Here is a 23,695-nt window from a genome sequence, read left to right on the forward strand (position 1 = left end):
GGCTGCCCTCTCCAGTATTCTTGCCTGGACAGTCCCATGGACAGAGGAGCCTGGCAGACTCTGGTCCACAGGGTTGCAAAGAGTCAGACGCAACTCAGCACACAGGCACATGCAAAAGGAAAATAGTAAGAATTAGTTAGTGTTAGAATTTTTAAACTTTGGATTCTAAAATCATTGATAGATAGCCCTGCTTTACCATTGAGAGTAAAAATAGCTCTTAATTGGGGTGCTTGCGTATTCAGTTATTTTCATATGATGTACATTCTTCATTTATACAAGTATACTTTCTCAGAGGAAGTAGAATGCAAGTATTAACACTATGATAAAACACTAGAACACTTTTAAGTTAGGTTTTTCTGGGCTTCAGTTTGCTTTGAGGAACCTGGTAGTATATTTTGGTCAATACAAATCATAAAACAATATAGAGTACTCCCATTTATAAGCCAAATGATCCCAGGGATGACTTCCAGTTTATATATTTTTATGTTCTACTCAATTCGGATGTCCTTATCAAGCTACAGTTTAAGTTAAAACAGTTGCTGGAGTATAAATTAGATAAAAATATTAATTTACAGTTTATTATATACCAAGTAATCTGTTATACAGAATATTTAGAAAGACAAAGTTTTGTCCACCAGGAGCTTAGAGCTGTTACCTATAACTAAGTAAAGTTTGCCACCAACTACAGAATTTTACAGTGAATTATATAGACCATAAAATAGATCTTATAATTATACACATACATGCATACATGTACGCATATCTATAGACAGGTCAATAGGGAGAGCAATCATTATGTAACTGGAGATGCATATTAATGTGCTTCCCAGGTGGATCAGGGGTAAAGAACCCACCTGCCAATGCTGGAGATGCAAGTTCAATCCCTGAGTCAGGAAGAGCCCCCTGGAGGAGGAAATGGCAATCCACTCCAGTTTCTTTCTTGGAAAAGCCCATGGACAGAGGAGCCTGACACGCTAAGTCCATGGAGTCACAAGAGTCAGAAGCAACTTAGCAACTGAGCACGCATGCATGTGCGTGTTAATAGTGATAAATTATATAACCCGGACCATCATAGACTTGTTTCCACACTGAATGCTTTCCTCGACTTGAATCTCTCACTTTACACTGCCATGTTTCCCTCTCTGCTTCCTGAAATGGGTGAAGTGACTTCTACTTTAAAGATGCTTTCAAGCTTGTTGTTTCTCCTAACTATCATTTTAGTTACCACCTTTCACCATGAAGTTTATCAAAAGCCAAATTTGTGTTGGCTACCACCAAGTCCTATTAGTGTTGAAAAATATCTGCAGTGTGATTTGTAGCCTAGAAGTCTGGCTCCAGGCCAAATCCTCCAGACCCTACAAAGTTACAAAGTCTTTGTGTGGCAAGCCTCATGGGGGAAAGCTGCTGCACATTTAGCGCATTGCGTGGAGAGGAGTTGCAGTCCAGGACTTGGCCCCTGCCCCACCCAGGCAGCCACACTGTTACTTACACATAGCTGCATTTCAGCCCAGGTGCCTCCATTTACAGGCCTCCTTATTGGAGGCCCTTGGCCTAGGCCTCTCTTTAATGGTCTCATCCAGACCATCTTTTGGGGGCCTTGAAAACACATTTCAACACTTTGGTTCAGTTCAGTCGCTCAGGCATGTCCAACTCATTATGACCCCATGAACTGCAGCACGCCAGGCTTCTCTGTCGATCACCAACTCCCGGAGCTTGCTCAAACTCATGTCCATCGAGTCAGTGATGCCATCCAACCATCTCATCCTCTGTCGTCTCCTTCTTCTCCTGCCTTCAATCTTTCCAGCATCAAGGTCTTTTCAAATGAGTCAGTTCTTTGCATCAGGTGGCCAGAGTATTGGAGCTTCAGCTTCAGCATCAGTCCTTCCAATGAATATTCAAGATTTATTTCCCTTAGGACTGGCTCGTTTGATCTCCTAGGAGTCCAAGAGACTCTCAAGAGTCTTCAGCACCACAATTCAAAAGCATCAATTCTTTGGCACTCAGCTTTCTTTATGATCTGACTCTCACATCCACACATGGCTACTGGAAAAACAATAGCTTTGACTATACAGACCTTTGTCCACAAAGTGATGTCTCTGCTTTTTAATATGCTGTCTAGGTTGGCCATAGGTTTCCTTCCAAGGAGCAAGTGTCTTTTAATTTCATGGCTGCAGTCACCATCTGCAGTGATTTTGGAGCCCAAGAAAATAAAAACTGTTTCCACTGTTTCCTCATCTATTTGCATGAAGTGATGGGACTGGATGCCATAATCTTTTCTGAATGTTGAGTTTTAAGCCAGCTTTTTAAACTCTCCTCTTTCATTTCATCAAGAGGCTCTTTAGTTCCTCTTTGCTTTCTGCCATAAGTGTGGTGTCATCTGCATATCTGAGGTTATGGATATTTCCCCCCAGCAATCTTGATTCCAGCTTGTGCTTCATCCAACCCAGCATTTCACATGATGTACTCTGCATATAAGTTAAATAAGCAGGGTGACAATATATAGCTTTGATCTACTCCTTTCCCAATTTGGAACCAGTCTGTTGTTTCATGTCCAGTTCTAACTGTTGCTTCTTGACATGCATACAGGTTTCTCAGGAGGTAGATATGATGGTCTGGTATTCTCATCACTTTAAGAATTTTCCACAGTTTGTTGTGATCCACACAGTCAGAGGCTTTAGTGTAGTCAGTGAAGAAGTAGATGTTTTTCTGCAATTCTCTTGCTTTTTCTATGGTCCAACAGATGTTGGCAATTTGATCTCTAGTTTGCCTTTTCTAAATCCAGCCTGAACATCTGGAAATTCTCAGTTCATGTACTGTATTGTATTGAATACATTGTATTCATTGTATTGAATACATTGTATCAATACTGTACATGTATTGAAGTCTAGCTTGGAGAATTCTGAGCATTACTTTGCTAGCATGTGAGATGAGTGCAGTTGTGCACTAGTTTGAACGTTCTTTGGCATTTCCTTTCTTTGGGATTGGAATGAAAACTGACCTTTTCCAGTCCTGTGACCACTGCTGAGTTTTCAAAATTTTCTCACATATTGACTGCAGCACTCTAACCACATCATCTTTTAGGATTTGAAATCGCTCAGATAGAATTTCATCATCTGCACTAGCTTTGTTCACAGTGATGCTTCCGAAGGTCCACTTCACTTTGCACTCCAGGATGTCTGGCTCTAGATGAGTTATCACACCATCATGGTTATCTGGTTCATTAAGATCTTTTTTGTACAGTTCTTCTATGTATTCTTGCCACCTCTTCTTAATGTCTTCTGCTTCTGTTAGGTCCATACTATTTTTGTCCTTTATTGTGCCCATGTTTACATGAAATGATCCCTTGGTATCGCTCCACTAGAGAAATACTAGTGGTATTTCTCCAGTAAAGCTCAGTTTTAAGTATCTTCTACTCTTAGTTCTTTTCCCTGATCTTCCCTCTGTACCCCTATCCTCTCCCCCAAATCCAAACCAAACCAGAAGGAACCTTTTGTTCAGGGCTCCCTGGCAAGAGAGAGAGAATGCCCTGCTTCTGTAATGATGCTTCTGACCTTTGCCCAGTGCCATTCATTGGGGAATGGGACCTTGATGAAGCCAGCACTTTCTTTTTGGCCTCTTGCTTACACTATCACAGTAAGTGAATAAAGGCTCAATTATTATGTACTTTCATTTGTGAGGTTGTTTTAAATGACCACTCTGACATCTGGCTGCTCAACTCTGTCCAACTCAGTATTTGACAATAGCTTTCATTGATGTAATGAAAATAGCTTCCAAAAGTCATCCAAAGACTGACCTTGTACAGTATCCTATAATAGTTGTTTATTATTATGTATCTCTCTCATTTATTTGAAGTCACTCAACAATGCCTCTGTACATCCCCCCAAAATTTTACCACTTTGAACTCACTACCTATAGAAAAGGCATGATGACTGGAGTCAGATTGTTTTGAATTTTGACTTTGCTTCTTACCTTACATAGGAGTAAATCACAAAGAATCCATGGGCCTTGATTCCCTTATCTTTAATATGATAATGGTATAATACTACTAATACTAAGACTTTAAAAGAATGATTGGAGAATTAAATCTAAGATGTATGTTGCACCCATTTTTTAAAATTCTACAGACTTAACTTTTTATTAGATTTTACTCCCACTGACATTTTTTCATGTTGCTATTTTTTCCTTCTCCCATCTCATCACAAAGAAGCTCTCTCAGAAATAAATCTTCAGGCATTTGTCATTTCCCTCTCTACCTTCTTTCTCTTAAGTTATATTGAATGCAATATTTTATTTAAATATATAAAAATGTAATATTTCAGTGCAAAAGCATCAAATTAAAGAACACAGAATCTGAAGGTCCTGCCATAGGAAAAAATCTACTCAAACCAGTTGTTTTAATCTTAGAAAAGTTGTTTTGAAATTACTTATCATTTTCACAATATTCTTTAATGACTACATTTTCATATATTCTTTTTCCTCCATGTCTTCTTTCTTCTCTGTCATTCCTTTCCAGCTGCTGCACAAAATGTCTGATCATGAGCAACACGGGTTTCAGAGATGCTCATCCTCTTTCTGGCATAGTACTGATGATTCATCTCCCTGTCTAAATATTCCTTCCCTTACTGTCACTCCTGTCAACTCTCCTGATTCCAGACTATCATTGGGACTGTTAATACCACCACCTTCTAAACAGGGCCTTCCCAAGCCAGACAGCGACAGCAGCATCCCAAGACCTCATGTAATTTGCTAAATAGAAAATTATTTTTATTATCCCATATATTATTTTGAATTCTGCCAATATATGCCATTTATATAGTACTGAAAAAATCAAGTATGTCTTGAATTGATGATGTGATCTGGGGCCTTTATGTGCCATTTTTGCATACTTGGGTCATCTGACATCAGAGAGTTTCTTAGAGAAAGTGAAAGTGAAAGTTACTCAGTCCTGTTTCTCCAGGCCAGAATATTGGAGTGAGTAGCCTTTCCCTTCTCCAGGGCATCTTCCCAGCCTAGGAGATGGAACCCAGGTCTTCTGCATTGCAGGCAGACTCTTTACCAGCTGAGGTACAAGGGAAGCCCTTCCAGTAGAGAGTGGTGGCCCAAATCCACAAAAAGATGAAGTAGGACAGGTACTTTCAAGGATTCTTCAGAAAAGAATCTAAAAAGCAGTGGATATATGGGTATGGATAAATGATTCACTTTGCCGTACACCTGAAGTTAGCACAATATTGTAGCTCATCTATATGCCGATACAAGTTTTAAACAGAAAACAAAAAAAGATTCATCGAATGTGGTAATTGGGAAGTTAGGCCATCGGTGATGCTGGCAAAGCTGTTTAGGTACAGGTAAGCAAAAAGAGCCATCTAGAGACTTCTCTGCCAGACCAGTGGTTAAGACTCCACGTTCACGGGGCTTGGGTTCCATCCCTGTTTGGGGAACTAAGGTCCACATTCTGTGGAGTGTGATCAAAAAAAAAGAACAGTCTAGAATGATCTTAATTGAGGCAAGAAATGTAATACCTCCTTCAAAGAGCTCAGCTTCAATAGGGAAGAGAAAGAGAAATGAGAGTTTAGAGGAGTAAAGAAGCCCTGAGTAAAGAGTTTTTTGGTTGGTTTGTTTTAACAAAGTCAAGATTTGAGTATCTTTAAATCCTGACAAAGAGGAGAGAGATGAATGCCAGGGCAAATGGAGGGACAGGCTGATGAGGAGAACAACATTCCTGAGTAGGAGGAAGGAGCTGAGGGATAAAGTTTCCTCCAAGTCTTTGTATAGTGTTTGTGACTGATAAACTATCAAAGTGAAAGTAAGTTGCTAAAGAAAGGAAGATGTCAGCTATTATATTTTCCTGCATGAAAAAATGTAATAACAGTCATGTAAACTGAATAGCAAATCAGTCACTCTTTACACACAATCAGCCTTATTTTTCATTACCTACATCACCTATAAATCAAAAAAAATGTATTCTGAAAACACAAATTTTAATGTGTACCACTCTAAGCAGTGCTAAGCAATGTTCATGTTCTTATAGGAAAAGTTAATTTCCCCTCACTATTTCTCTCCAAAATGAAAATTATCTTTGGTTTATAGATGATATATAATATATACATATATATATATAAATAATTTCTTCCCTGTATGACAATTACATATTATGTGATTTTACATATAAAATTACATCTTATGTAAAGTGATGATTGTTTCATTCTGACATTACGTTCAAGCCCAGATTGGCCCAGATAACTTAACCATTTTGGTGGTATATTTAGTGACTATAATTTATTTTACAAGGTAGCTATTTATAGAAAACTTGATGAAAACTTATTCCAAGAATAAATGTCACTGCAATGAATATAATAGTTGGCAGTCACTAGAGTTATAAATACAATTTAAAATAGACTCCTTGAATTTTTTTTTAAATCGTTATCAATTGCTTTTAAATGGTTATATTTAAGATGTATCACTTAAGTTCAGTTATTTCTGTCTAAATCTTATACAAAATGCATTACTTATATCAAGATTTTATATAAATAGTTTGTAGCATGTTTTCAATTCTTTGATATAAATGGCAATTATTTCTAGATATATAAAAAATCCAATATAAAAGATACATCTCTCTAGAAGTGTTGTCACCATTTTTGCCATCATCTTTAATAACATTTTTGTAGAGATTTTCTTGCCAATGAGCATTTGGCATATGTGGTTAATTCGTATGAAATTGCCTACTTAACCATTTTTGATCTACAGAATGGCAAGTTCATATGACTCAACTGCATGTGTTGGGTTTACATGTGTTTTATATGTATGTGAAATATTTTTCATTATAATGTGTCTACATGGAATACTACCCTAATTCATGTTATCTTCATTGCAGGCAGGCAGTGTGACACCTAAGTTGCCCTCTACTGACATCTTTGATATGATTCCATTTTCTCCAATATCACCCCAGTCTTCAGTACCGACTCACAATGGCATGCAGCCGCCTCCAGTACCTAGCCGATCTAACGAGATTAGTAAGCTTTCTAAACAAACCAATATTCTTTGCTACATTTGTATACATTTTAAATGTTTAATTAACTCTTTATGTGAAATCATATATCTTAACAAGCTCACTAGAAATTTTAATAGCCGAAGAATTTTTGTTTATATATGTGTACCAAGTTCAGTTAATTATATATTTTACTTTATAATTCAGAGTATACTACTAAAGACATCACTATTTGCATTTAAAACTATTTCATGAAAAATGGTATTTTGGTATAACCTTAGTTATATCATAATACAAGGCACTTAATTATGTTTTTATTGTGCTTGGGGTTATATTTTTAGTATGTTTTAAATGATTAAAAACAACCCTGGTGGTAATTAATTATCTTTGACATATATAGAGAGATCAGTTTAAATTTTTATCATAGAGTATGTGGGTGGTCTTAAAGAAACATATGAATCTATGAATTTCATATATATAAATCTATGAATTTCATGATTTCTTTGTAACTCTATGTTAGTGTTCTCTATTTGATATATAAAAAGCTATAATAAATGCATTGCTTTTCTGATTTACTTTCCATATATCTTTGTATATGTAAGTCTATTTCTGTTGAATTAGAAAGCATCCAGCAGATGTTGGTCATCTATGTCTTGACTATATTCTGATCTGTGCTCTGTCACAGAAAGTGAAAGAATGGTTTCCAATGGTCATGATCAGTCAGCAAATCCAAAGGGTCACTGAAGAGAAGAGTTTTACATATTAGGCTTTATTGCTTCCTCTCTGGTTCACATTTAAGACATTTTCAATGTAGCTCTGAAGTTTTAACTTAAGGCTGTGAAGTATTTCAGAGCCTATAGTTTATTTCCCCTGTGGAACTTAACAAAGTGCATTGCACATTTTAGGCATTCAGTAAATTTCTGAGGACTAATTTGTAAATGCAAAGTAATAATATTAGGTCAATGTACAAAAATATTTCAATACATAAGTTGAAATATAGCACATTTAAAGTCCTCTGAATATATTTTGTATTGACGCAAAATATTTCTTCAAGGAAATAATCCATAATATACATGTCATGATAGAAAATCTTGCCAAAATGGGGTATTTCTTGTCCTCGTGAGTGTCCCACATCTCTTTGTTTATGAAAATGTTGATGGGGTGAAACTGTTAGTTGCTCAGTCATGTCCAACTCTTTGCAACCCCATGGACTGTAGCCTGCCATGCTCCTCTGTCCATGGAATTCACCAGGCAAGAATACTGGAGTGGGTAGCCAGTCCCTTCTCCAGGGGATCTTCCCGACCTGTGGACTAAACCCTGGTCTCTGGCATTGCAGGCAGATCTCTTCTTTTACCACTGTTTTTTTACCTCCTCTGATTTTGTCACTCTTTTACTCATTCATTTATTTAATTCAATAGGCGTTTGTTTAGCATACACACTAGATTTTGAAATATGAGTTAGCTGTGTATCTACAATGGACAACTTAAAACCGAATAGAATATAAATTGAGAAGAGTGAATAGATTTTAAGACATTTAGAAGGAATGGTAATTGAGAGTTATCCATCAGGATAATGAGTGAGAGTTCAAAATCAATTACAATTCAGGATTTTAGACCAAATGCTGTTAATGAGAAAAATTGAGGCAGAGAGGGAGAAAGTGAAGGAGTTCTCTTTTAGACATAATGAGTTTGAAACATTTGGAAAATCTAGAGATAGTTAAATTGTTTTAAGGAACTTATTAATGAGAAACTGACATCACATCCTGCTATATTTTTTAATGTCTACCTATGCTGATGTCGGAGTTTAGTAAATACAACAATAAATCAATAGATAGAAAGACTAGATAGATAATAGATGATAGATAGATATGGAGTTTTGATTACTACAGTATCATTTCTTTCATTTATCAACTATCTAGCAATTGTCTTTTTGTCTATCTATACTAACAATTTAAGGACAGATTGTTCAACTCAATTTTAATTGTAAAATTGTCTAAAACTCTAATCCAGTGGGGTTTTAGTATTGCGACTTTTTCTTTAAATGAAATCTTAAATGTATTCATTCATTTACTTTTCTTTATGTTCAAATATATAAAAGCAGAATCTTTAGCTTTTCTCCTTACTGCCTGAGAACCCTAGTAGTTCTCCAGAGCATATTTTTGATCTTTTAATACATATGAGGTTTTAATTTGTTTCATATCATATTTCCTAATTGGTTATAAATTATATGATAGAAGGCACTTGACTGGAAAGTCCTTTCCTCACTGCTTTAATCCACTGCCTAGCAAAATGTGTGGAACATACTGTGTCCAATAAATGTTTAGTTGATAAAGGAAAGAATGACCAAATGAAATATCACCTATTTTTGTCCTTTTGCTCTTGCATTAGATTAAATAATTTTCATGTTATTAATTACATACTAGATCTTTTTAAATTGAAAATTGGGCTTACATGATTTTTTATGGGTTTTAGATCCATAGATCTGAGTTGGCCAAAATATACCAAAGAGCTCTGTTTATTAATTTGCTTGGTATTAATATATTTAATATTAAATATTAATATATTTAATATATAAATTAGTCATTTCTTAACTTGTGAGGGGTTTATGGACCCCAAAGAATATGATAACGTTAAAGTTAAACCTCTTTCACCTAAAAGCACAACATGCTCACTCATACATAATTTGCATTGTACTTTAGAAATGTTAGAAGAATCCCTTAAGCCCATCTGAAATCTCTGATGATTTTGAGTCCCAACTTTAGAAGACCTGTGTAATGAGAAACTCTGTCTCTCCTGACAGACCTTTCTCTTTATTAATTCATTTCTTTCTACTATGTATAAAGCATCGCTTTAAAATGTGTATCCAAGATACTCTTCTAAAGAAAAGTTTCTCCAAGTTCCGATTTATTGCCTATAATAAACATCAGACTGAGGAAAATAAATAGCAACAATAATAATAACACCCATCTGTTAAACCTAAGGTAAAAGGAAATCCCGACTCATTCAGAACTGCCCTGGGTTATACTTTCATCCTGATGAACCTATTGATGACATTCCTTTCATTCTTAAAAGTGACTTTATTTGTATGTAAATTGTATGTCCTTATTTATGTAGTACTTACCAGCACCAGCACCAGAAACTTCTAAGCATTTTACTTTTCTTAACTTATTTAATACATGAATCTGAAAAAAAAAATTGCAATGAGTTATGTAACAATCTTTCATAACGGGAGTCATGGAATGGTTGAGAATATGTTATTAATAGAACTCAAGTAGGTAAATATGACTTATTATAAAGCATTTAATTTAGAAAATATGGTTTCCTGAAAAGTGAAGTGATTTCCCATTCCCTTCTCCAGTGGACCACGTTTTGTAGAAACTCTCCACAATGACCAAAGGAGAAAAGGAAGGATATATCCATCTGAATGCAGAGTTCCAAAGAATAGCAGGGAGAAATAAGAAAGCCTTCCTCATGATCAGTGCAAAGAAATAGAGGGAAGTAATAGAATGGGAAAGACTTTATGAAAATTAGAGATACCAAAGGGAACATTTCCTGCAGAGATGGGCTCAATAAAGGACAGAAACGGTATGGACCTAACAGAAGCAGAAGATATTAAGAAGAGGTGGCAAGGATACACAAAAGAACTACACACAAAAAATATTAATGACCCAGCTAACCATGATGGTGTGATCACTCACCTAGAGCCAGATGTCCTAGAATGCAAAGTCAAGTGGGCCTTAGGAAGCATCACTATGAACAAAGCTAGTGGAGGTGATGGAATTCCAGCTGAGCTATTTCAAATCCTAAAAGATGATGCTGTGAAAGTGCTGCACTCAACATACCAGCAAATTTGGAAAACTTAGTAATAGCCACAGGACTGGAAAAGGTCAGTTTTCATTCCAATCCCAAAGAAGGAAAAATGCCAAAAAATGTTCAAACTAGCGCGCAATAGCACTCATCTCACATACTAGCAAAGTAATGCTCAAAATTCTCCAAGCAAGGCTCAATTAATATGTGAACCGTGAACTTCCAGATGTTCAGGCTGGATTTAGAAAAGGCAGAGGAACCAGAGATCAAATTGCCAAAATCCATTGGATCATAGAAAAAGTGAGAAAATTCCAGAAATACATCTTCTTCTGCTTTACTGACTATGCTAAAGCCTTTGACTGTGTGGATCACAACAAACTGTGGAAAATTCTTAAATAAATGGGAATAACAGACCACCTTACCTGCCTCCTGAGAAATCTATATGCAGGTCAAAAAGCAATAGTTAGAACCAGACATGGAACAACAGACTGGTTCCAAATTGGGAAAGTAATATGTCAAGGCTGTATATTGTCACCTTGCTTATTTAACTTATATGCATGAAAAATGCTGGAATGGATAAAGCACAAATTGAAATCAAGATTGCTGGGAGAAATATCCATAACCTCAGATATGCAAGTGGCATCACCCTTATGGCAGAAAGTGAAGAGGAACTAAAGAGCTTGTTGGTGAAAGTGAAAGAAGAGAGTTTAAAAAGCTGGGTTAAAACTCAACATTCAAAAAACAAACATCATGGCATATGGCAAATAGATGGGGAAACAATTGAAACAGTGACAAACTCTATTTTCTTGGGTTTCAAAATCAATGCAGATGGTGACTGTAGCCATGAAATTAAAAGACGCTTGCTCCTTGGAAGAAAGCTATGAGAAACCTAGACATCATATTAAAAAGCAGAGACATTATTTTTCCAACAAAGGTCCATATATATAGTCAAAGCTGTGATTTTTCCAGTAGTCATGTATGGATGTGACAGTTGGACCATAAAGAGAGCTGAGTGCCAAAGAATTGATGCTTTTGAACTGTGGTGTTGGAGAAGACTCTCGAGAGTCCCTTGGACTGCAAGGAGATCAAACCAGTCAATCCTGAAGGAAATCAGTCCTCAATATTCATCGGAAGGACTGATGCTGAAGCTGAAGCTCCAATACTTTGGACACCTGATGCAGAGAAGTGATTCTTTAGATAAAAGCCTGATGCTGGAAAGGATTGAAGGCAGGAGGAGAAGGAGATGACAGAGGATGAGATGGTTGGATGGCATCACTGACTCGATGGACCTGAGTTTGAGCAAGCTCCAGGAGTTGGTGATGGACAGGGAAGCCTGGCATGCTGCAGTCAATGGGGTCGCAAAGAGTCAGACACAACTGAGCAACTGAACTGAAAAGTGAAAATCTTGCTACATTATAAATGTTATTGCCTATTGACAATTTAATTTTTTATCATTTAAGATGGGATTAGAATTTATTCAGAGGAAGGAAATTTCTTTAAAAAATTTTGTCATGTAATAAGCCATAGAATATATAAAAGCTCCCTGTCTATATATTTTGAAGTATTCATTGCAATGTATCCTTTAAAATATACGCACAGGGATCTTTTTGATATTCTATTACTGTGTTTGTTTGTTTGTTTGTTTGTTTTTGTCCATGTGGCATGTGGGGTCTTAGTTTCTCTACCAGGAATTGAACCCATTCCCCCTTCATTGGAAGCACGGAGCCTTAACCACTGGCCAGCCAGAAAGTCCCCATTACTGCAATTAAAAAAAAAAAAAATTGTGTGGGGGATAGGAGACATTTTTAGAGAAATTGTCTCATTGTGGTTACCTAGGAAGGTGATATGATTTCATGCTACACAAGGTATTGTTCCTTAATTTTTTTTCTGGCTAAAGGGTGAGATTAAAGTGCATGAACTATGAGTTAAACTCCTTAGTAACCTACCAGGCCCTACACACTGTGTCACTGCTGTGTTGTAGGGTCATCAATAAATGGAATAGGGAAGTTTCGTTGAATAATACATTAATTTCAGTAGATTTAAATTGCTTCAAAAATGAATAAAAATGTAAAAGAAAATAAATTGCTTTGGCAAAATGTAGATATTCAAATATACTAATTATCAATCATTTGGTGATTTTGCTATTTCTTACTTAAAGGCATAAAAACCTCTCTGAATAATAGTCTTTTGCCACCAAATAGTTTTAAAATCATCATAAAAATGGATCTTTGCTTCCTTTTGGTCTTTAACTACTGTGGCTTGAGGCTCATTTGGTTATGCAGGTTTTTCTTTATTTAATCTTGCTTTGAAATTTAGGGCTTCCCTGGTGGCTCAGCTGGTAAAGAATCTGCCTGCAATGGGAGAGAGCTGGGTTTGATCCCTGTGCTGGGAAGATACCATGGAGGAGGGCAATGCAACCCAGTTCAGTATTTTGCCTGGAGAACTCCATGGACAGAGGAGCCTGGCGGGCTGCAGTCCATGGGGTCACAAAGAGCTAGACATGACTGAACTTAACTTACCTCAACTCAGTCCTTATCATTTCACTTACTATATTATTTTCTTCCTTTTAGAACGGGACCTGTTTGGAGCAGAACCTTTTGACCCATTTAACTGTGGAGCAGGGGATTTCCCACCAGACATTCAATCAAAATTAGATGAGATGCAGGTGACTATTTTAACAAATTGGCCCATAGTTGTTTTTTTTTCCCCCCTGTGGTTCCTAGATAATGTTATATACTATAGTATATATTATCAACTTACTGAAAATAATTGCTTTAAAATAACAATATACATTTAGCTCTAAAAATACTCAGATGCTAAAGATAAGGTTTTGTTGTGTTTTGTTCTTAATGGTGCAATTTACAGTGGCAATAAGGTGGTGCATCTTTTTGATACAAAATTGCATGAATTCTTCATGAGTTCATTATTCAAAATCCAAAAATTAAAAGGTCATTGCATTAGATTTATAAGATTTGATCTCAGTCTTTTAAAACAATTATGAATTTCAAAATTGTGAATGGGTGAATGAAGGAAAAGCTTTGTAAGAGTGAAATCAGTCTTTTAAAGGAATCATTGTAAAAGAGGTCATCTGTATGGTTATGGATGGAAACTAAACTTTTGACCACACTGTAGTGTACACAGAAGTTGAAATATAATGTTGCACACATGAAATTTATATAATGTTATAAACCATGTACCACAATTAATTTAAAAAGATTAAAGCTGATAGCTAAAACCAAGAATTCCAAAGAAGGGGGCGGATGTAAAAAAGGAAGCATTGTGGGCTCTTCTGGGCTCCTATTGAAGCAGCAGACACCAAATGACAACTTGTTAAGGAATGTAGTACAGTTGCATTTTCATTTCTTTCTCTCCCTTTTATTTTTCAATTCTGAATTGTTCTGAAAGTTTGAAGATATTTTGTGTAGTGGGCCATGAATAGTAATTAGCATCATAAGCACTATAATAAGGTCTTCTCTTTATATTTCCTTTTATATCTTGATGAAGTTTTTATATCCTATTTTTTACCAAAAAGACAATATATATGTGGTAGAATGCAGTCAGAGGTCAGCTCATTATATCAACCAGCTTATATGAAGCTGACTGAAAATATGTGATGACTTTACTTATTCAGCCTGGACAATATACTCACTCTTCTATGCTTTATTTCCTGGAAAAAAAATTAACGGGTGGATTATGATCTTCTAACACTGATAAAACACTACTTCTTAGAAAGATCATAAATATCCTTTCACTGATTTTGGACTGAAGGTATGAAGCAGTTTTTTAAGTATTATGTGATTTTCCTTATTATTCCAGATGTAATAATACCTCTCTATCTTAAAATTTGGATTGTTTAACATATCTTGAGATTTTTTAAGAATATGTTAAAATAAAAATTTCTCAAGTTGAATTATTTATAATTCCCTTTTGCATAAAAGTTATTTTAAATCCTTAATACTGACTTAAACTTTTATTATAACATTTCATAAATACTTACAAAAAGTTAAAAAGCATTTTATCCTTACAGATCTTATATAACTGTTAATTCAAAACTTATCAATTAAAAGCAAAATTATAGCACCTAATAAAATTCTAATTACAAACTTTATTATAATCGCATGGGTTATTTTACTCGGCTGAAGCTAAAACCACCGACATCAAACTTCTGGCGATATCAGCATGTATCTTATTTGATGACACAGTTTCTGCACATCTTTTCTATTCAAATACTAAGAGACTTCATGCAAATAGTGCATGATTATTTAGTGATAATGCTTTATTTATTTCATATGAAAATAATTTACCTTTTCATTGATTTTATCAATTATGCTTATTCTACCTCAGCACCAATGTTTTTGTAGGAACAGACAAAAACATGGACACTGATATGGTAGTATTTGTTCTCAAAGGTTGTAAGAACCACAAGGAGTTACTACTAATGTTTTTTTAGATTTCCACACAACAAATGCTTTCTATAGATTTTTGAAAATAAACCTGTATCTCCAGATTTTTGTAGAAACCTAGTTTGAGAAACATTGTATTGGAATGATTTAACATGTGTTAGATAATGTTACACTGTCGTATTTTTGCTTTTGTTTTTGTTATTTCTTAATGTCTTTTTCATTCTTTTCTGCTTTCATGGTTGGTAGCGCCAGAGATGGTTGGTATATCATTTTCATATTTTAAACAAGTTATGGCTTCTTGAAGTTAAACCTTAATATTTGCATGCTTTATTTAATAAATACTCAAATAGCAGTCACATGGATGTGTCTGATTATTAGTTGTGTTTAAAGAGGTTTATACTCATATTTTGAAGTTGTTTTTTTTTTTCAATGAATTAGTCACTATTGCATTGTCCATCTCATTGTCTGTTTCTTTTAATCCATGATTTATTTGCACTTTTAATTTAACTAAAGTAAAATAATATTTTATCTAAAATCTATGACAGCTTTCATTATTAATCTTGTTAGCCTGATTAATTGAATGCACACATTTAGTTACTATTTTTATCTTTGCATATAATGTAAAAACTTAATACAGTATAGGCGCTAATGGTAAACAATCCTCCTGCAATGCCAGGAGACATAATGGGCTGAAATTCAGGTTCGATCCCTGAGTGGGGAAGGTCCCCCAGAGAAGGGCCTGGCACCTCTGTGGTATTCTTACCTGCAGAATCCCATGAACAGAGGAGCCTAGCAGTCTACAGTCCATAGCGTCGCAAAGAGTCAGCACAACTGAAACGACTTAGCATGCATGCATATAAATTATATTGAGTTAAGCTTACTGAAATTTTGGATTTTACTCTTTTATTTATAGAGGAAATTGAAGAAACATCTCATGAATGTAAGAATTTAAGCAGAACTATTAAGCCGTATTTTTTATAAATTGTTAGAAAATTAGATATTTATTTGAAATCAATTATGTGGGTATCTGATTTGACATAATTTACACTTCTCATTGCATGTCACTGGCAGACAAATTAGTGTAATATTATTGCTATCCCAGAAGTGTACCTTATTCATTATAATAATTTAACATGTTAAAAAAGAACCATGGTAAGTCAATGAAAGATAAATGAATTTTGCAAGTGATGTTAATTCAACTGGTTAATAATTTGGAAGATCAGTGTATAGCTGAAATATACAACAAATATTCAGATTAATTTTAGAAACCTTGGGTAGTTTACAATATTTGAAATACAATTACATACTTATCAGACTTTTGAATTATAAAGAAAATTTTATAAAGAAAATATATACATGCAGTTTCCTGGAGAAAAACTTCTATGCTTCTTTTAATTTTGTTTTAAAACATATAGCCATATTGTGTATATATAACTAAAATAAGTAGACAAATGATAAGGAAACTAAATAATCAACAGATAAAAAGGCAGTTGCTCACAAAGGACCATAAATGGCTACGTACTTGTAGACACGTTAAATCTAATCAAAGAAAACATACAAATTAACAGCTATAAATGCTAGTTTAGTTCAGCAAATTAAGCGTTTTCTTTTTTACTAATATGAGTGCAAATGAAGTGTAATGAAACAAGCACTTTAAATCATTGCTGGGTCAAGATCAGTTCATAGCATCCCTTGGGCAGTAATTTGTTGCTAATACCTGTATTTCTATGTGGTATCAAAAACTTTAATGCAATCTATCCTGAAGAGAAAATAACTATGAATATGGAAAATCTCTATGCATAGAAACATCCAGTCAGCCTTATTTAAAATTATAAAATACAGGAAATGAATCATATTAAAATTAATGAAACATCCTAAAATCATCAAATTAGTTTTACATGGACTCAGAGAAATTTGTTCTGCTAAGATTAAAAAAATAGAATACAGAAATTTATATATAATGTATGTAATACATCAAATACATGTTATATATAATATATAGTTATATTATTAAATTATTGTTTAAATTTATAGGTAGAAGAAAGGGAGATTCAAAGGACATACTTCAACATATTAATTGTTACATATGAGTGGTTTTTTTCCTTCCTTGAAATACTTTTCTATTTCAAAGTAAGAAAATACAATTGGGGAAAACATTTTATATAACTTATATTATTAACAATACATTAATAATGAAATCATTATTTTGTGTGATATTAATTATAGTCTCCATTCCATCCCTACATAAGTTAAATAAGTGTTATTTTCACTCAGAGGTTTAAAATTCAAGAGGATGTGGAACTTTAGAAGGACTGAGCTTTTTTAAATCATGACTTACTAAATGAGACCTAGAGAGGAAGGGTCAGAAAATGTGTGGGAAATTTTATTTTAGGAGGAAAGAAAACTAAGAAGCCATGTGACAATGTGTCAAAATCAAAAGAGATAATTAAGTTAATCTAAAAGGAATCCGAAAGGATCCTTATAAAAACTTGAAGGTGTTCTTGTAATTAATATACAAATACCTTTTGCTGCTCTTGAAATAATGATCAACTCCTATCTTACTTTGATTACTATTCTGCTTTTCTCAGACGGTAAAGCGTCTGCCTGCAATTTGGGAGACCTAGGTTCGATCCCTGGATCAGGAAGATCCCCTGGAGAAGGAAATGGCAACCCACTCCAGTACTCTTGCCTGGAAACTTCCATGGATGGAGGAGCCTGGTAGGCTACAGTTCCTGGAATCACAAAGAGTCGGACATGACTGAGCAACTTCACTGATAGTAATAGCACATTGATAAATTGTATTTTCAGGGTAATTAAAGTGATAGTGGTTTAATTTCAGAATGAACTGATAACATTTTAAAAACAATGATATCAAATCTTTGCAAAGGTAATACATAGCCACAGTACTTGTCTATCTATCTAATAATATTCTAGAAGATGATATAGTACATAGATCCTCAGATATCCAAATAAGATATTTTAAAAAGAAGTTTATTTACAGTATCTTCAGTTTAAAGTATTGACTTTTATAACTATTTGGCAGCTGATTAAAAAATATGCATACAGGTGGCAAAATATTTCTGCTTGTGACAAGAATAGGCTTTTAAATAAATGGTAAGTACTCTGACTTTTACTTAACTAAATAGAATTTGTATTTCAAATAATGAGAAGTAGTTTTGAAAAATCATTAAAGTGATGGTATTTCCATGTGGACTTTTTGCTGTAGGCATAATGAACAGCATTCTCTAAACACTAATAGCAAAAAAGGTGTGGCTTGCATTTTCTAATGGTTCTCTTCCTCTATATGATACTGTTTGCATTGGACTTTTAATAAAAGTACATTAGTTACCAATTATATTTGAAGATAACTCAAATTCCGCAAATTCATTTGAGGAAATGCAAATGAATGTGTATTTGGCTGGCACACAGGTAGATGCCATCTAATTAAACGAAAGACAAAGCAGAACAGAGGACAAAACCTTCTCTGAGAGAGAGATTTTCTTTTCCTCAGGAACAGACTGCTGTCTACATTTCATTTTATGGGCAAGGATGGGTATGGGAGAGATAGTAAGGCCAGAGATGGTCCATCTGTCAATTACTTTATACAGAAAAGAAGAGAGCTTTGAGAAGAGAAGGACAAAATCCTTTGCCACTGAATTTTTACTAAAACTCTTTGAAAAAAATTTTTTTCATGGCAATTGGGTCCTTGCTATTAATAAATTAAGGCAGTTTAACTTCCAGAAGCATTTAAAACGTGCTACAACAAAGTGTTAGCCTCAATCATGTCCAACTCTTTGCAACTCCATGGACTGTAGCCCACCAGACTCCTCTGTCCATTGGATTTCCCAGACAAGAATACTGGAATGGGTTGCTGTTTCCTTCTCCAGGGGATCTTCCTCACTCAGGGATCAAACCCTAGTCTCCCACATTGCAGGCAGATTCTTTACCATCTGAGCCACAAGGGAAGATGCTAACACATGCTAGAGTGAGTGGAATTCAAATAATTTGCAAATGCAAGCAACTGCAAAACTAGTTGTTTAGTCACTCAATCATGTCTGACTCTTTTGAGATTCCATGGACTGTACCTTGCCAGACTCTTCTGTCTATGGTATTTCCCAGGCAAGAATACTGGAGTGGGTTGCCGTTTCCTTCTCCAGGTGTTAACCAAGTCCAAGCTTGCTCTGCTCGCCGCACAGTAGGCCAATGAATCCAAGAGACAAGGTGTTGAGGCAAGGAAGAGACTTTAATCAGAGAGCTGGCAGACCAAGAACATGGAAGGCTAGCACCTCAAAATAACCATCTTCTTGGGGTCTGGATGCCTGGTTCTTTTATAGATCAGAGAGAAAGAATCAATGAGGAATTAACATCAAAAGCCAGAATAGAGAGGGAGATGCAGTGGGAAGTAAAGAGAAAGGGTCTTTAGTCTTGCAAAACATCTCCAAGGGAATGTCCAGCCTTCAGAAAGGGTGTGTTAATCTCTTTTATTCACAGGTGGGCAGGAACAAACTGTTTCTCCATGAGCTAAATAAAGGCACTTTAGTTTACTGTCAAGCAGAGGGGCAGGGTCCTCCAGGCAAGCCATTTAGTATGATTATAATAACAGCAAGTCAAAGAAACAGTTTCCAACATGGAGTCAGAATTGGCTTCTTCCCTGCAACACAGGGAATATTCCCAATGCAGAGATTGAAACAGCATCTCCTGCATTGGCAGGTGGGTTCTTTATCACTGAGTCAACGGGGAAGCTGCAGAGGAAGCTTTTTCCATGGCAAAGTGGTCTGCAGTCCTGTGCTACCGTAGGATCCCCTACACAGGATACGGCATTGCAATTCCTTAGTGCAATGCAGTTTATTTTACCAGGCTCTGGGCAGTGAAAGGTGAAAGAAAGGTAAAAACTATTAAAGAAAGAAAGAAAGGTGGATGCTATTAAACTGTCATCAACTTGAGATCTAGCTATTGTGCTTATACTTAAATGAACACTGACCTTTAAAGTCAAGGAATCTTTTGAAGCTACAGTAGAATGACATGAAGTAGACTTTACTGAAAAGAAACATTTAAGTCTTAAAATTAATTCCACATAGTCCTGTTTTCTTGTCTCTTATAGATGCTCAGTTCAGTTCAGTTGCTCAGTTCAGTTCAGTTCAGTTCAGTCGCTCAGTTGTGTCCGACTCTTTGCGACCCCATGAATCGCACCACACTGGGCCTCCCTGTCCATCACCAAACCTGGAGTTTACTCAACTCATGTCCATCGAGTCGGTGATGCCATCCAAGCATCTCATCTTCTGTTATCCCCTTCTCCTCCCACCTTCAATCTTGCCCAGCATCAGGGTCTTTGCCAAGGAGTCAGTTCTTCACATCAGGTGGTCAAAGTATTGGAGTTTCAGCTTCAGCATCAGTCCTTCCAATGAATATTCAGAACTGATTTCCTTTAGGATGGACTGGTTGGATCTCCTGGCAGTCCAAGGGACTCTCAAGAGTCTTCTCCAACACCACAATTCAAAAGCATCAATTCTTCGGCGCTCAGCTTTCTTTGTATTCCAACTCTCACATCCATACATGACCACTGGAAAAACCATAACTTTGACTAGATGGACCTTTGTTGGCAAAGTAATGTCTCTGCTTTTTAATATGCTGTCTAGGTTGGTCATGTCTTTTTAATATGCTGTCTAGCTAGCAATGGATGCTATCCTCATGTATATTTAAAATATTTAAAATGTTAATGGATATAAAAGCACTTGATACAAATTTGACAAGTCAACATTTGACATATAATTATTTCTTTTTTGACCAAAGCATGATTTCAACTTTTGTTCATAGTCTTTTTCATTTACAGATTTTTTTTTCTATGAACATTTCCTATTTTAATGATTTTACTTTGTTTTACAGGAGGGGTTCAAAATGGGACTAACTCTCGAAGGCACAGTATTTTGTCTCGACCCTTTAGACAGCAGGTGCTGATACAAAGAACAAGACGTCCTGAATCTGTTAAAATTGTTTTGTATACATATATATATATCAGTCATTATTACTTATGTCAGGTATTATAAATGTGCCAATATATTTTTGAGTCTCTTAACTTTTTGAGAATTATTTCAGTAAAATTCCCTGTTGCATTCACTGTTGATCTGTAACATTTTGCTTTAAGAACTCACTGTAAATTAAATCATACTTTTATGTTCCTTTCAGTTTGTTTGTAGAAGAATTTATGATTGAGAGACACATTATCCAAATATCTGCCTTTGTTGAGTTCTGAATAATTAGCTTCTTCAAATTTATGTTCATTCTGTAGGCTGCTAGTTTATTATTAATTTCCCAAAAGCCATACCTAAATGATACCTTTCAGAATCCTAAGAGATGTACCAATGCCAAACTAAATATGTTCTATATTCAAACCAATAAACATGCTACCATTCATTAGACAGATATCATTTTTTGTATGAAATGCTGTTCATATTATTGGGAAAATGTAAACTCTGAATGTAACACCACCATATCATTTTTAACAGGTAAAATAACAGAAATATAAATCCCAATAATAATTAAACTAAATGTGTTTAGAGTTGTTATTACTAAGCTCAAGGTCATAATGTCAGTTATTATTATCAGCTATACTCTAAATATTTTATTTCATACATAAAGATTGTGGAAAAATGAAAGCTTGCTATTCACAAAGGACTTAAAATTTAGTTTCTATCAAGATAAGTTACATCACTAAACATCTAAATGTCGTTTGATCTGATGTTTCCTAAAAATGATTTGGAATATATACTGTCTATAGTTGCAGCATCTATTACCCATGTTTGCTTTACCAAATAAATTTTTTCTCACTGAATAAGACTATTCTTCTTATATTTCTCCCCTGATTAAAGTACTTTCTCACCAAGATTTATTTTGTGATAGCCCGTTAATTCTGACACTTTAAAAACTCTATGGCACCTTTTCTTTATGAATTATCAGTATTATTTAGCAAGTTTAACGTCCTCTCCATTACAGTCAGGACCTCATTTTTGAAATGAGTGGGATTACTGCTCAGTTTAGTCTTTAACCTGACCAATAACTCTCTGACTCTTGGGCTGGTGAACTTTAGCTTCTAAAAAAAAAATTGTTTTCTGTACATTCACCTGTTATGTAACAGACTCTAATTTATACGGAATGCAGCAGAAATTTGTGGTCAGATATATAATTTGGTTCATCTCATTATAAGAAAAGAAAAGTAAATTAATGAAAATGTGAGCTTAGATAGAAGGTAGATCTCAAAAATTTCTCTTTTCTTTTAGTCTTGGGAATTTTCTTCATGTGCTAAAGGTGCATTTTCACTAGAAACAAATCAAATATGCTTATGCAATATTATATTTGTATGTATCTTCATAATATTCTACGGTCTGTATAAGCCTTCCTCTTTGTTTTCTGTTATCTGTTCAGTTGTACCTTAATTAGAGGATAGTATATGTTTCATAAAGAAGAGTCTTTATAATTTTGTTTGTCATATAGTATTTTGGAATTTGTATAATGAGGATGTTTAGAAGCCCTATCAATGGCTTTTTTTTAACAGATAGAATTTGTATTTTTATTGTACTTTAAAAAGCTTTATGTAATAGGTATATATTTAGTGGCAATTTATTATCAATGGCAACACAATAGAGTACTTTGCACATTTAAAATAAGTTACTTTACCAATTTTTAAAGGTAATCAATCCTGCTACTGGCATGATTAAATAGTATATATAATTGGTCGTTAATTATGAACATTTTATTTCACCAGTGCATTTTTATGAAGATCCAGTTGCAAATTGTATTTCTATGTAAACTCAATGATATGTTTGATTTTGCTGAAAATAAATGATTTTAAATAAATTAAGTTGTATAATTTATATTTGTATATATTATAACTCATTAAATAATCTCTAATTCATTTAGACACATTCTGAGGCTAATTTCATGCCAGATTTTACTGGTTGTAAATCAGTGCCAAAAGAAAGACAGAAAGAGAAAGAAGGAAGCAGAAATTTCTTACAGCCCACACACATTCTAGCTTTATGATCAACCATCATTCTGTTGTGAAAACAGGAGATTTCATCTTGCTGGTGAGAAAGGTCATAGTTTGCTTTCTTTTACCAGAAGCATCTGGTATAGTAACTGTATTATATACATATCTCTTTTCAGAATGAAAAGCCCTTTTATCCTAGTAATACAAAGGGTATGTTGGCTGATAGTCTTATAATATAGGTGGACCTGATAATAGAATTTTAAGTTGTGGCTAATTAGAATGTCATAAAGTTTTGAACCTATTTAAAACACAACGTTAAGTATTTTAATGGTACTCAGGACACATACACAGCCTTTGCACAACAATGAGCACTTTATCCATCTGTTCAATAAAATTCCTTTATTACTCCCTGTGAATAACATGTATTATGTGGGTAAGAAAACATTTGGTAAGTTTCTAGCAGACATTGTTAAACAGAAGATGACCAGATCCCTGCCTTCAGTTAGTTTATTGTCCT

General features: G+C 34.7%; 1 protein-coding gene across 3 annotated transcripts in view; it reads left to right on the forward strand.

Annotated features, from left to right (window-relative positions):
- The window catches only part of GULP1 (GULP PTB domain containing engulfment adaptor 1), a 315,347-nt gene extending 292,302 nt beyond the window's left edge, over window positions 1-23,045 (forward strand). For 2 of the 3 annotated variants that reach the window (XM_043488359.1, XM_043488360.1), the window contains exons 10-12: window positions 6,872-7,010; window positions 13,362-13,456; window positions 21,078-23,045. In XM_043488359.1, coding sequence (XP_043344294.1) covers window positions 6,872-7,010; window positions 13,362-13,456; window positions 21,078-21,149 — 306 coding nt within the window. In that variant the 3' untranslated portion in view covers window positions 21,150-23,045. Of the gene's footprint in view, window positions 1-4,513; window positions 4,739-6,871; window positions 7,011-13,361; window positions 13,457-21,077 lie in introns of all 3 variants that reach the window. The other variant, XM_043488361.1, reaches the window with a different exon arrangement.
- The last annotated feature ends 650 nt before the right edge of the window (window positions 23,046-23,695 follow it).

This window comes from Cervus canadensis, chromosome 15 (assembly GCF_019320065.1).
Source record: "Cervus canadensis isolate Bull #8, Minnesota chromosome 15, ASM1932006v1, whole genome shotgun sequence".
Lineage (NCBI taxonomy): Eukaryota > Metazoa > Chordata > Mammalia > Artiodactyla > Cervidae > Cervus > Cervus canadensis.